This window comes from Amblyomma maculatum, chromosome 11 (assembly GCF_055883805.1).
Source record: "Amblyomma maculatum isolate TAMU_Amacu chromosome 11, ASM5588380v1, whole genome shotgun sequence".
Lineage (NCBI taxonomy): Eukaryota > Metazoa > Arthropoda > Arachnida > Ixodida > Ixodidae > Amblyomma > Amblyomma maculatum.
This window is the reverse complement of record NC_139354.1, coordinates 53339348-53354605: the sequence shown is the minus strand read 5'-3', so window position 1 is coordinate 53354605 and position 15258 is coordinate 53339348. Positions and strand designations below refer to the sequence as shown.

At 44.0% G+C, this 15258-nt stretch overlaps 1 protein-coding gene across 4 annotated transcripts in view; it reads left to right on the top strand.

Moving 5' to 3' along the window:
* The window catches only part of LOC146173820 (acetylcholinesterase-like), a 28409-nt gene extending 16251 nt beyond the window's left edge, over positions 1–12158 (top strand). For all 4 annotated transcript variants that reach the window (XM_084585584.1, XM_084585586.1, XM_084585585.1 and 1 more), the window contains exons 4-7: positions 2992–3282; positions 6955–7222; positions 10386–10738; positions 11666–12158. In XM_084585584.1, the coding sequence (XP_084441710.1) occupies positions 2992–3282; positions 6955–7222; positions 10386–10738; positions 11666–11807 (1054 nt within the window). In that variant the 3' untranslated portion in view covers positions 11808–12158. The remainder of the gene's footprint in view (positions 1–2991; positions 3283–6954; positions 7223–10385; positions 10739–11665) is intronic.
* Positions 12159–15258: the final 3100 nt, after the last annotated feature.

Genomic DNA, 15258 nt, shown 5'->3' with positions numbered 1-15258 from the left:
CATTACTGCTTTCACTGCACACTACCGCGTTTTCAATTGAAAGAGCGGTGGGGCACATTAGTAAACGTAATTTCAAAATGAATTTATCCCTTTTGTATATGAAATTGCAGCCATAATAGAATTCATTAAATTACTAAATTATCAAATTTTAAAAATTCATTAGATTAAAACTACCAGAACAGTAATTAGTGTACAGTAAGTCCGTTGAATTATTTTTATTATTGTCATGTCTATCGGCTTCCCCCCGGAACTCAAACCCAAACGTTAAACCTCTACTTCTGTTAGAAGATCAACCAGTCCATATCCCAAAAAACCGTACTATGTCCACATCACAGAAAACCTCCTGTGATCACTCCAGCACACCTGTTCCCTTCACACTGCCTCCTCCCAACACCTGCTTACTCATGAACCCCTGCCCTACACGCTCGTCCACAAGCACGTTCAAGGAGGCTCTACGTATAGGAGTCGCCTGGTGCAAAATGAATCCAAAGAGAAGGGTGTCAGTCTTGCGAAAAAAAAAAGTGACACTGGCGGTATACAGTCCTCGCTGTTGCACGATGAGACAGTCCAAGAGAACAGGAGCCAATAGCTTTGATAGAAACAAAAGGTGTAACAACGACGAAACAAGACAGCGCTAGCCGCAAGTAGAACGAGAAAACGACGGACTTACAAAATCGGGAGAATTCTACCTAATACAAATTAGTGAGGAGCAACTTGCATGCAAGACGAAACCTCTGCAAACGCACATTTTTAGACAAGAGAGATAACTTCGCACCATTGCCGGGAGCACCGTCGCTCACAGCGGGACGGCAGTTATGGTGGCACCTAACGGCAGTGATAAGAACCTGCTTCGTTGTCTCCTTCGCTGGCAGCCAGCACGGCCGGTATAAAGGGGGGTATAAAAGTGCAAAGGGACGGTGTAAAAGTGCAAAATAAAAAAGGTTGCGAAGGTAAAATATGTTCTTTACACCCATTGTGAAAGGGTGTAACTGTCATAAAACACCTTTCCCAGTTTCTGCTGCAAAAGGGAGAAATAGTGAAAAATAATCTTTTATAAGGGTACATTTCAACCTAAAATTCTCCTTTAGGGAGGGTGTAAGGGTGTTAGTTATAGACATTGATATCCACCCTTAAGGGTGTATTTTGGTTTACAGTATACATGGCAAATGAAGCGGTTTTTTAAGATAGCTTGCCTTTTTCGTAAAACCAGGCAAAATGTATTTATTATTATTGTGTAGGTATATAGCTTTTATTTCTGTAGTTGTAGAATTTTTTTTTATTTGAGTGTTTCGCCCTCCGACGTGTGGCTGTACGACAGTCACGCTAAACCGCTTTTGGGTTCTGCGTTCGCCCCCAGTTTACTACCGCCATGCCTGGTCCACCGTATGCGACATCATGGTTCCCCAAAGCAATGTAACTGAGCCTCCCCCCCCCCCCCCCGCTCCTCCTTCCTAGTGCGTTGCATATCTAGCGACCTTATATACTCCATGGGATTCTGTGCGTGTGCAGCCAATTAAAATCAGCACTTGTGGCCAAATTCTGGTCGACCCTTTTGAGATACAGAGCTCTGAGTGATACCAAACTAACCGACACCGTATGACATAAAGCACTGTTGTCGAGCGGAATCCAAACATGGGGGAGGGATTCGTACAGAGGGCCTCTTTCTCGAAACCGTCATGAGATTCGACCTTCGGTGGTTGGTTGGTTGGTGGGGTTTAACGTCCCAAAGCGACTCAGGCTATAAGAGACGCCGTAGTGGAGGACTCCGGAAATGTCAACCTCATTGGGTTCTTTAACATGCACGGACATCGCACAGCACACGGGCGCCTTGCTTTTCGCCTCCAGCGAAAAGCGGCCGCCGAGGCCGGGATTCGATCCCGCATCCTTGGGAACAGTAGTCGAGCGCCGTAACCACTTCGCTACTCCGGTGGGGCAATCTTCGGTGGGCCGTGGCAGCCGAGCCAATGGTCGTAGAGAGATGCGGGTGGTACAAAACGAATTATTGTTTCGTGATGTAGTACAGGTTCGTTCCGAAGTTGAGGAGATAGGATTAAGTTCTGTATAACTCGAACTAATGCTCTAAATCGCACACCTTTGGCGGTCTAGCACTTTTTTCTTCTTGCGCTGGTAATTATATCTGCGCAATATACTAACTACATTTTCGTTAGTTCTGTTTTGGTGTCTTTTATTTACTTATATTTGCGCTTTGAGCATATTTTTTCGCCCTGCTTCGTATTTTCTGATTAGCTCGTATGTCATGATACATTTCGGTCACCACGGTGGCTAAGCGGTATGGCACTGGGCAGCTGAACGCAAGTACGTGGGTTCAAATGCCGGCAGCGTTTTTGCTCCTTGATGGAGGCGAAGAGCAAGGCACGCGTGTAATGTGCCATGTCAGAGTACATTACCGAACTGCAGGTGGTCGAAATTTCCGCAACATTGAACTATAGTGCCTCTCCTAATTTCATCCCTTTTGGATTTTAAACCTTTTCAAAGTAAACAATTTCTATTTTGTTTGCTCGTCAGCCTATTTTCTGTGTTTTTGTTTTTCTAACATTATTCTCACCACTTTACTCATCTTTTGCTTTGCTTTGCTTTGAAGGTCCTGTAGCCTGCTTCGAATGCTGGAATTCTTGTTGCAAAATCGCTCTAACTTTATAATAAGCTTCATGCGTCACATATGTGCGAAGAAAAGTTATTTTGATCGTATATTTCTCAACCCACAGTCTACGTTTCGCTAGCATCGCAAAGCATCATACTCTCACTTTATTTTATCTCGGCGACTACAAAAAAAAAGTTTTTGTGCAAACCTCAAAAAAAATCTTTTAAATGCAACACTCTCTTTGGCAGAATGCGGAAACTGTTCTTATTGCACAAAAACTTAAAGTAACTGATTTTTTCGGCAAAGAATAAAGCGAATGCATATTCATAAGAGAGCCTGCAGTACATAGAAATTGAAAGCGAAACGTTATTCCTTGCTATCTTTAACAGGTGGATCAAGAATAATATTCAGCACTTCGGTGGCGACCCTTCACGAATGACGTTGTTTGGGGAGAGCTCTGGCGGCATGAGCGTACACGCGCACGTGCTTTCACCGATGAGCAGAGGCCTGTTCTGGCGGGCCATCGCCATGAGTGGCGTCATCAACGCACCTGACTTCACCGAAACCATAAATGAGAGCGTAGCTACGGGAGATGCCCTGGCCGCCATTGTAGGCTGCCATCCTGGAAACAAAACTCTTGCATCACACCCGGATGAGGTCATCCGGTGCCTGCGTACACGGTTAGTATCAAGCTTGTCTTTGAACTGCGTGGATGAGTGCTTTTATTTTATTTTATTCGTGTGAGTTGTGATAGTTTTATCCTTGCGGCTCGGCCGGCTCATTGAATCGAATTGCACACAATCTTGATGCTACACTATACATGCGGGAAGTGTATTTGTCTCTAGAATGCTTCTCAGGCCATTCATTCCTGTTCATGAACAAAGGGGCAACAGGTCAGAAATTAAGAACAGACAAAGAGGCGAGAAGTCCGGAACGCTTGGTCTTGCCTGTGGTGCATGAGCAGTAACACTGATAGGTTGTAGTGACCAAAATTACCTGACAATAACACATAAAAATCTTGCTAAATTATGATGAAGGGAACGAAGCATCGGTAACAAGAAGCACGCTCAAGGTCATTAATAATAAAAGTGTTCATAGAAGTACTTCAAATGATGCACGCTGAATTATTTCATTTTCAGGACTACACAACGAAGTAGGTAACATGTAGCCCGGTCGTCTCATGCATTGGTACAGTCGTGAACAAACGTCGTATACTCCACGCGCTGCGAGAAAACTGCCCACCAGATTTTTCCGACAAAGAAGCAGTTATTTCTAAAATACGCATTACGTACCCGCCTTGATATACTTGCCATCTTGTCCAAGCAATTTTGAGTGGCATATCATTTTACGCTGAAAAATTGCAGTCGTTGCAGTTCGCGTGGAGTATACCACTTTTGCTCACGGGTGTACATATAATTGAGAAAGCATGCAATGGGCGAAACAACGAAATCAAGACACACCGCTAACAAACAAGACGAGTGGAGAGGTGAAACAGACCAGTTTCGTTCAACATGAACCAAACAGCTCGACAAAGCCCTCTTCTTAAGTGCGCATAAGGCAGGCTGTCAATATCTGCACAAACAAGACGAAGCACTTCCACCGGCGATTTACTCAGTGCTTACTATCTAATCTTTCTTTTTTTTCTATCACGAACGCGCACATAGTCGGGCAAGAGGCGTACTGGCGAATTTCACGAGCTATAGGGGGCGCACCAGTCGAGCCATGAATGCGACTGTAAGAAAGAAGGCTAACACATTTTAGTTTATTTCGTAATAGAAGTGCGTTGTTATACAGAAAATGAGAGCCTAGATTTATCGAAACGCTTTCTTCTTGCCGGGGTAATGTAAGGATCCAAATAAAGTGTTTCAGATCATCTGTATTTGTCTGCTAGCACCCGCCGTGTAAAACGGGCCGCATAAAAGTATCGCTTTCTCCAACTATTTCTGAAGAATGTTAAGGTCATCGGTGCTGCGTGTCCAGACATAGCGGAAAGCAAGAAATAGCGAACGTTTCTCTTTTTTAATGCTGCATTGCACGATGTAAGTAAGGCTTTGATAAACATTGATTGGTGCTGGACACTAAACCTGGCTTCGTTTTGAATAGTGATGGGCTTAGAGTTCTAATAAGGAAGGTCAACTTCGGTACCGTTTACATGAATCAGTGATTTCAATTGCGTAAGCAACACGTTTGCATGTGCATCGTTAAACATACTTGCTTACAACGCTGGAGTGGTGTCCTGTGGAACAAACCTTATCGGGCAGCTTTTGTCTTAAGTACTTTTTTTCCCTCTTGTAGACTTAAGTATCCGCATCATCAGTGAAACCAATGATCTGCTATAAATGTTTGCTTCATTTGGTCTACTCACGACCACTTAGGTGGTCCACCATGAGCTGGAGCAATGACCTGGGTAGGAGAAGATAGACACTACTGATTTTAAAAATATAAATCTCAGACAGAACACTGACGGGCTGTAAATTTCCGAACGGTTGTAACATATAAATCTAGCCCTTGCCGACAATTATCCTAAACCTGCCTCACCACTTCATTTTTTTATTCTCGCCGGCTCCTATACTTTCTCAAACACGCTGGTCGTTCGCGCCTATGGCCGCTTTACATTGATGTATTGATTTGTAAGCAGAAAAACAAGTGCGTTTAAAATGAACAACTACCAAAGTGAAAAAAAAAACAGAAACGAATATTTTTAAAAGCCTACAACGACGTACAAGGACGATTACGACAAGGCAAAATTTCGGGTGCGTTACATTTCAGTTGCGTCTCCTATTTGAACTACAATTGTCAATTCTGTTATTCAGTTGAAATGTTGTAAAATAGTTAAACAGGCCGAGTGTTTAATTTTAAGAAGAAATTCGGCTTAGTGAAAATACCGTGAACATGCGACCATGAGCGCTGTGGATGGCTTGGCGTTGCTTGCTTTCTGCACTAAAAGCTGCTTTGCTGGCGCCTACAAAACAATGGAATAATATATTCCGGCTTCTCCATCTCGTGTACGTACAAGAGACAAGCAAAAGTGCGGCCGAGCTTTCTGTTTTCTTAACCGAGATACATAATTGTGTGCTACGCAGCAACAACCCCAAGCAACGCCGATCTGCTGAACGAATTCTCGTTGGCAGGGATGTTCTTCGGACGCTGCATGACGCATATAAGTCAGATTTGCAAAGATGTTCAATGAAAGTTATGACACAGTCTGAGTATGCTCAATATTAAACTGTGCCTTGGATACGCGACCTTGAAAGTGAAATAACAAGGAGAATAAGACTGCGATGGAGCGCATTTGCCAAGCACTCCCAGTTTATGACTAGCAGCTTTCGAGTATCGCTCAAGAAGAAAGTATACAACAGTTGCATATGGGGCTGAAACGTGTTAGCTAACAAAGAGGGTTCTGCTTAAGTTGAGGACAACGCAGAGAGCTATGGGAAGAAATATGGTAGGGATAACGTTAAGAGATAGGAAACGTGCAGATTGGGTCAGAGAAATAACTCATGTCACTGACATTCTAATGGAAATCTAGAAGAAGAAATGGGCATGGGCAGGACATGTAGCGCAAAGAAATGATAACCGATGGTCGCTTAGGGTAACAAACTGGATTCCAAGGGAAGGAAAGCGTAGCAGAGGGCGGCAGAAAGTTAGGTGAGCGGATGATAAGAAGTTCGCAGGGGTCAAGTGCATGCAGCTCGCACAGGACCGGGTTAATTGGAGGAATATGGGAGAGTCAAGAATGGGTGTAGTCAGGCTGGGGATGTTTATGGTGATGATGATGGATACCAGATGTCGATTTCGTACAAATTGTCATTAAGGTAAAATTTTGTCGACGAACAAGGAATAGAAACTCTTTCCTCTATTATTTTGATTTCTCTACATATTGTACAGGCCTGCTAATTAATGCGAGCAATACCTCTCATTTCATATTTGTCCTTTTATTTCTGCACCAAATTTGGAGTTTATATATATATATATAATCTCCACATGTCTCCTGCTTGCTGTCTTGTAGGTAAAAATTAGCAGCATGCTATAGTCTGGGTGAGCCACTATACTGGCGGGTGTGCAATGTAATTGCTCGACGCGTGAGTGGCACGACACTAAGTTAAGTTTCTCCTGCTACGCAAACATGACGCTAGAGGTATATGAAGTCGAGGCTAGGTGTTCCCCTAGCCGTTTCAGTTCTTACAAACTCCTCTTTGCGACGCCTAAAACGCAAATGCAGATGCAGCGGAAGCAACAGTCACTCTGAAAACATTTCTTTCTCCAGATGACTACTTGGCTGTGTCTGCTCATGTATTGACGGAAATAAATGTGATGAAATAATGACTGCTCCTATTGTTTCCCTACGCCAGGTCGGCTGACGAGCTCGTCAATGCTTCGTTTGTTGCGGCACCTGGAAAGCATATTCCCTTCTTGCCTACGTACCATGATGCCTTCCTGCCCATAAAGCCTTCTGTGGCCCTCCGTACAGGCGACTTTGATGCTGGCATTGACCTCCTCACAGGAGTGACGTCAGACGAAGCCTCCAATATGTTAGTATGGAAGCAACCAAAGCCCGAAATTCTTGCCGAGCAGCTTGACAACTTGGACCGAGAGACGCTGAAAAACGCACTGTACGAGGTCAGTGATATGCTTACATATACTGTTCGCTTCAAAGACAGGCGTTTACTACTTTGCTTGCTACAAACTGTACGGTTCGAAACTGTTCGTCAGCCCACTGCCTAACGTCTTGCTTGCGCCTCGAAAAGAAAGTTGCAAGTAGGGAGACCATATGAGAATGAAGAAAAAAAAAAGGGTTATCAGAGTAAGCGGTAAAATGCATGCGTACCGCGCTACTTTGTCATTTAACCTCGCGCGCACTTTCTAAACCTCGAATGCAAAACGGGGCACGCAACCCTCGCCTAATGCAAAAAGTTTTCTTCGTATGTACCACGCGCTGGTGAAACACCTCCAACTCTATACATGGCATGTCTTGGAGGTAGCACCCGGGCAGAAGGTAACCTTGGCAATATTTAGTTGAGATAACGTGGTGGTGCAGTGGTAAGACGCCCGACTACTGTCCGGAGTTCCCGGGTTCGAACCCGACCACGGCGGCTGCGTTTCGATGGAGGCGAAATGAAGTTGCGTCCGTGTGCTGTGCGATGTCAGCGCACGTTAAAGCTCCCCAGGTGGTCGAAATTACTCCGTAGCCCTCCACTACGGCTCCTTTCTCTCCTTCTACCTTCACTCCCACCTTCATCCCTTCCCTTACGCCGCGGTTCAGGTGTCCACAGAAAACAAGTGAGACAGTTACCACGCCTTTCCCTTCCTATAAATAAATCAGTTCTCTTCTGTCCGCACGCCCCGCCGGGGTGGTGCAGTGGTAAGACGCCCGACTACTGGGCCGGAGTACCCGGGTTCGAACCCGACCACGGCGGCTGCGTTTCGATGGAGGCGAAACGAAGAGGCGTCCGTGTGCTGTGCGATGTCAGCGCACGTTAAAGCTCCCCAGGTGGTCGAAATTACTCCGTAGCCCTCCACTACGGCTCCCCTTTCTCTCCATCCACTTTCACTTCATCCCTTCCCTTACGGCGCGGTTCTGGTGTCCACAGAGCAAGTGTGACAGATACTGCGCCTTACCCTTCCTGTGAACCAACCAACCAACCAACCAAATTTGCGATGTGCACGGTTTGCAGAAACTCTGAATGTTTTAAATGTCATAAGCGCCACCGATTGACCATTAGAGCACTAGCAAAAACTAAAAATGTTTGGTTTGTTTTGGTTTGTGGGGTTTAACGTCCCAAAGCGACTCAGGCTATGAGAGATGCCGTAGTGGAGGACTCCGGAAATTTCGACCACCTGGGGTTTTTTAATGTGCACTGACATCGCACAGCACACGGGCGCCTTGCTTTTCGCCTCCATCGAAAAGCGGCCGCCGAGGCCGAAAAACAAAAAAGATTAATAATTTTTCAAAACTCTTGAAAAACCCCGGCCGTTAATTTGGGAGCGTTTTTCTCAAATCAATGCACAGCAAAACAGACTTGATAATGGGCATTAAAAAGCAATACCAAAATAAATCAAATCTGCAAAATGATCACTGTTGCGTTTAAAGTTATCAGCATTCTCGAATTGTAGAAATTTTTCAAAAGCATATACTAAAATATATATATATATGGTAAATAAATAAACAATTGTAATTGTTCATAACTTAGTCAAAACCATTTATTTACTGGCAGTTTAATATGACTATTGCGATGTCTACAGAGTTTTGCATGAATATTTCTAAAAACACGCTTGGTCTGGCAGCCCTGACCTAAATAACCAGGGAAAAATTTGAAGCAATTTGCTTTTGAACACTGATAGATTTTTTTTTGTCTACATAGAAGAAAAATTGAAGCCAAAGTATGAAGATGAGAGGCATTACATTAGCAACGAAAGAGAGCAAAAACTTGGAGCCCTAATTATGAATAATTGCAAGCAAGAATCAAAATGTTATTTAAATTTTAAAGTATTTTGACTTATCAATGAGACGGATAAAACCGATTTTAAATTGATGCATCTTAGGGGGAAGGAAAAAACTCAGTACACTTTTTATTGACAGATATCTGAAGTCAAGAGCACTCTTTTCAATGTTACTAAATTCAATAAATCATTCAAAACTTTCCAGGCATGTCGAAGAAATGCTTGGAAGAGTTCTGCAGTCAAATAGTGGTTAAAGAATTTTCAATTTCAGCATTCGTTTTTGCAGTGATACGGAAATATATATATACATCAATTTTCAGTCAAATGTTTATAAAGAATAAATGCAGAGGAATGTCCCGGACCTGAGGGTAAATTTTTTGAAGTGGCCGTTGAGGGATGGCGAGTGAGTGTAGTTATCTCGACGTATTCTGATTTTAGCGCATTAAAAAATTGACCTGTGCCTGCGGTAATGCCAACTGTGAACATGTTTTCCTGTAGTAACCAAATGAAGAATATAGAAGTGCCTTACAGCGCCGGGGTTAGTATGAACATATCCAATGTTTTCAAAGTGCGGTATATTAAAATGCTCAGAATATAAATAAAGCCTCACACATTCGCGCTACATCTTATTTTATGCAGAGTGCAAAAAATATATTTTAAAATATTTTGTGCATTACTCAACCGAGCCATTCTATCCAGTTGCTTACGAATCATTTAAACGTCAACTCCGGTGGGTTTTCCATCATTTTGTGTTTTTGGTTGAAATACATTCCTCGGCACGTCCTGACTCGAACACAAAAAACCGTTTTTCGAAATTCCAATTAGAAGTATTTTTAAAAAGAAAAAAGAGCAAATCGAAACCGAAACTTCTTTCACGGCCAGAAACGACGTCCCAGGTGACGAAGTGGTGACGTCACACTCCGTATTAGAGAAACACTCGTATGGGCGTTGGATGGTGAAAACAAACTATGGAAATCATGAAGCATTGCATAAAATGTCTGAGGTAGTTCAATATGAGCCTCACAATTTCATAATCATGCGGGAAGGGGACAGTAACGCCGGTATAGCGTTTGTGACGTCAGAAACTCAGTGCTGCCGGCAGAAATAGTCACAACTCAAGCCATGAAAACAGTATATTTTAAAGTCGTATTGCGCGCGAATGCATTATTGTACGGCGCCCAAATTTTGTAGAATGCGTCAGGACGGAGAGGAGAATCTACAGTAAAATTTTTATTAGAATATTAGAATGTCAAAAAAAACCCGGAGTTGCCCCTTAATAAACATCAAACTGTCATAGCTGCACAGAGTTAAAGCGTACTTTCGTGTTCTTTGCGTCTCGCAGGCAGTCACTTTGTGGGTGAGCGACGTGCCTCCCCATCTACTGGAGGATGACGTGGCTTTAAGCAATGCTGCAATGAGGCGCAAGGTCATCGACTACTTGAGCAACAGAGTGTTCGTGTGCCCCATGCACTCTGCTGCCGCCGCCCATGCCTTACATGGTGGCACGGCATACACGTACGTGTTCGACCACTGGCCTGCGAAGATGCCACGGCCTTCCTGGGCTGGTGTCAGTCACGCCGCCGATGTCCCGTTTACCTTCGGGTTACCCCTGCTGGAACAAAACCGAGCCAACCACACCGACGAAGACGTAGCGATGTCGGAAAGACTGCTGACGATGATCGGCACATTTGCAGGGTGAGAACCATTCGCTATTTGCGAGTGCGACCTGCCTTCTTTTCTTTGTTTGTTCCCGTCTGCGTTATTCCTCTTTACTACGTTAAATTATCATTGTAAATGAGTCGCGAATTTTCCACACAATTTGTTTCATACGTTGTGAACCCTACTCTCGTACATTTATACATTTGGACGTTTTTCGTTCATTCATTGGGACGACTCGCCAACCAGTGCAAAAGAAAAGCTTTCAGATGTTTTTCACTGCTCGCCGAATCTTGATTTCCTCCAAACAAGTAGCATAGAACATGAAATTCGTAACACTGTTCATAAGAACCTCGTTTCAAGCAGCTCATCTTGCTCTACCATTATACATTTTTTATGGAGTGTCCAGAAACAGAGAAAGTTCTAAGGCAGAATACTGCACAATAGCTAAAATCGCCCTAAAGGTAGAGGTTAAGTAAATGTTAAAAGTTGAAAACGGCCGGCTTGAAACAGGTACTACATAATGTACTGTTCACCCCTGCCTAAACATGCTTCATATGCTCACGTGTAGACAATTGTTTTTACATGACACGTTCTTACGCAGTATTTATTTGTTCTTATCGGCAACACAGATAGGTAACTGGCTTGTTGTGGTATATTGACTACCAGCGCAAACAAATTCGACATCGACTGCAAGTGCATGTATATCTGCACTTTTCTTCAAGGAATAGGACCTTGTGTGATCTAGAGCCGCACGCTTCACATCTTTTATTTGAGTACAGGAGTACATATAGGATCAGTCTGACTGTGCTGGATACGTATGCTATGCTATCAAATGTCGCTGCGCGATGTACATATAGTTATGACTGAATTTAGTGTATAGGACAATGGCAGCTAAGATTTCAGTCTCAAAAACCTCATCACATCGACCTCACTGTACATACATTTGTTTATTCATATTTTCAGCCTACCTGCGGACCAAGGGATATTTGCATGGCCGACGTACAGCGCCCGTACACCCACGTCAATGCTGCTGAAGAGCAATACAACAACCAATATCAATGGTTTTCATTCCATTCAATGCGCCTACTTAGCCAGGCACCTTTAGATTTTGCTCGAAAGATTCGGGCATAAAAAGAATTATACAGTCTTACTCAATCCATTTTCCGCTGCTGTTCGGTAATACCAAATCAGGATGCTCTTTTACCAAGAAACAATTATTAATGCTTATTTCTTGCACCGACGGTCCACCTTTAATTGGCCGGATACAACTCCGATCGACACGCCGAAAAGCCTGGTACGTCTTGGGAGACAGTGGACAAACACGGCAAAGGAAATGCACACCTTTCGCCCGTACGTGATGTGTTTTATGTATGTTACGTTATCACGAAAGTCGCGTCATTTTTAAAACAGATTAGGTTCAAGTGCAAATTTTAAATAAAAGACTTGCAAAGGTTCAGTAGTGTATTTGCGCACTTTCTTATCGCATCGGTGAACGATAGCTGTTCACGAGCGAGGTCGCGTGCATTGTACGCGTATGCGCGAGAGCTCTCTAGCTCCATTTAATGCACCTTTGCCTAATTTGCCATTGTGTTTGCGAGCACATCGCGCTGGACGTGGTGTTTATTTGATCGCACTCCAAGCGCGCGTATGCGCTTGAGTAAGCTGCCTTTAATGAACTTCGCCTATTTTGTCACTGCTGCTGCGAGCTTACTACGCTAGACATGACACTGCAACTAGCTTCCGACAGCAGAGCGAAATAGGCGAAAAATGCATTAAAGACAGCTCTAATACCCTCATACGCGCGTACGGTGCGCGATTTGCGGAGAACACGCATCAATCTTCCCCCCTTCCAGGTAGCGTTTTGAGGCGCCCGGCTGTGCGAACGACTCCTCCCTAGCGTTAACGTGGTTTGATTCGTAGTTACGCCTCCAAACTGTAGGGCGTAACTGAAGCAGGAAATGGCGCTAGCGCTGCAATTTCCGGCCGCTAGAAGGTATAGGCAGCCTGCAAAGGAGTTTGTTGTGTCGATCGCCGCGCCGTAACACATCCTAGCGAGAAGAGCAAATACTTTTGAGGCGCTTTCGTAGGACGTTTTATACCACCTGCATGAGCTTACAAGCGTCTGATTGCGCGCTCTGTCGAAACTTTGAATGCCGTGCATAAGATAAATGGGCTACGCCGAGAGCGCCTGGGGCAGAACGTTATCTGTCGCACGTGTGTCTATTATTGCGAAAGCAATACTACGCCAGGTTTCGAGCCTTCAGCATAGCGGGGTCTGGTAGTTACGCTTTACACCACGTGACAACTTATGTCATACCAGCGCGACAGCTGGGCTACCAAGTCTGCTCTTCAGCGTAGCGTGGCTCGTAGCCATTCCAGGCGTTTCGCGCTTCTCCCACTAGGTGCGCTGTAGTCCAGAAGTTTCATGAAAAATGAATTTGGTTTATAAAGGGAAAGGAGACAGGATGCACATAAAATCCTACAGGCCGATTACCATAACATCTGACATGTACAGGTTAGCCATGCAGCCTGAGTCGCTTTGGGACGTTAAACACCACGAACCACGAACCAAACCAAATTAAAGGTGCAAGCATGGGTTGAAAGTAACAACATACTTGGAGAGCTTCAGAACGGCTTTAGAAATGGTAGGCGATTAGATGATAGCCTGTTCGTGCTTACCCAATGCATCAAAATATCTAGAGTGGAAAATAGACCTTTGTATTTGGCCTTCCTGGGCATAAACGGGGCGTACGACAACGTAAGCAGGGAACTCCTGTGGAACATATTAAAAGAAGAAGGTATCGGTTATGAGATAATAGAGTTCCTACAGGAAATATACCGGGATAACAAAGTAGAAATTACGTGGGAAGGGATAAGAAGTATGGAGGATGTCAAAGTATGCAAAGGATTAAGACAAGGCTGTCCTCTATCCCCGGTGCTGTTCATGCTTTATATGATAAACCTGGAACGGAGGATACAAGACAGTAACCTAGGTTTTAACCTGTCGTATAGATTAGGTGGAAAGGCGGTAGAGCAGCGCCTCTCCGGTTTGATGTATGCAGACGATATTGTGCTGCTAGCTGAGAGTCTGGAAAAATTGCGAACTTTAGTTAAGTATTGCGGAGACGAAGGGGACCCTCTAGGCTTCAGTTTCAGCGCCGTTAAGTCGGGTCTGATGATTTTCAACGGCTCAACTGATCAGGGTCTTAAAATACAAGGCCTTTAAATACCTAGAGTAGCAGAATATAAATATCTGGGGGTATGGGTAAACGAAGGATTGGCATACATTAGAAAGCATGAGCAATCACTTAAGGCCAAAGGGCGAAGGAATGCCGGGATAATGAAGCATAGGGTATTGTGGGGATACAATCGGTATGAGGTTTTGAGGGGTATTTGGAAATTAATTATAGTGCCCGGACTTACTTTCGGAAATGCGGTTTTGTGCCTAAAATCAGAGGTACAGTCGACATTAGAAACAAATCAGAGATCCGTTGGACGATTAGCACTAGGTGCCCACGACAAAACTACAAATGAGGCGGTACAGGGAGATATGGGCTGGGCATATTTCGAAGTACGGGAAGCTCAGAGTAAAATATTATATGAGGAACGCCTGAGGAAATTGGACAGTAACAGATGGGCAGCTAAAGTATTTAAATACCTGTAACTAAAAAGCGTTGACTCACAATGCAGGAAAAGAACTAGGAAACTAACAAGTAAGTATGCTAGTAATAAGGACGGAGAAATAAAGAGCATTAAGCAACAGGTGAAAAACACAGAAGGTAAAAAATTGGATAAATTCGATGGAAAAGAAACAAAGTGTGGAATTATACCGAAAGTGGAAAATGCAGATCAGGAAGGAAGAATTCTTTGATCACTGAAGAGGCAGTGCCCTACTTTTTGAAGCTAGGTCAGGGTGCCTTAGAACACGCAGCTACAAAAAGAAATTTAACAATGGAGATGACGCATGTGCTGTATGTGGAAACTCCAGTGAAACAATTGCCCATATTATACTCGAATGTAATGGTATCCATCCGGAAGTTGGTACTGGCGCAATCACTGTTCCTGAAGCTCTGGGGTTTAGAGATAACAGTGGCCGGGTGAATAAACCGGCGGTGGAAACTAGCAAAAAACAACTGGAAGATTGGTGGCTTAAAAGCAGAGAAGTGACATAATGTTAGTAATGTAGGAACAAAATTTAATAAATAGAATGATGGTTTAGTTAACCATTCTAAATCAATAATTAAGATATAGGGAGAAAAATGAGCATGATAGCTACTGCTACCACCCCGTTTCAAAGGGGACGCTCCTATATTCCATCCATCCATCCATCCATCCATCCATCCATCCATCCTTCATCTTGTCTAGCGTTCCTGCCATCTGCAATCCCAAACTTGAACGCGCGCCAAGGAACGCCACGCAATAACCACCGCAAAAGCGGGACACACTTGTGTGGTCTCAAATATGGAGGCGTAGAGGCGGCACTGTACCTTTCAAAGAATGTCACTACCCTCCGAAGCGGCGGAAGGGGGCGCGCGCATCGAGGCACCCTAGCAGGT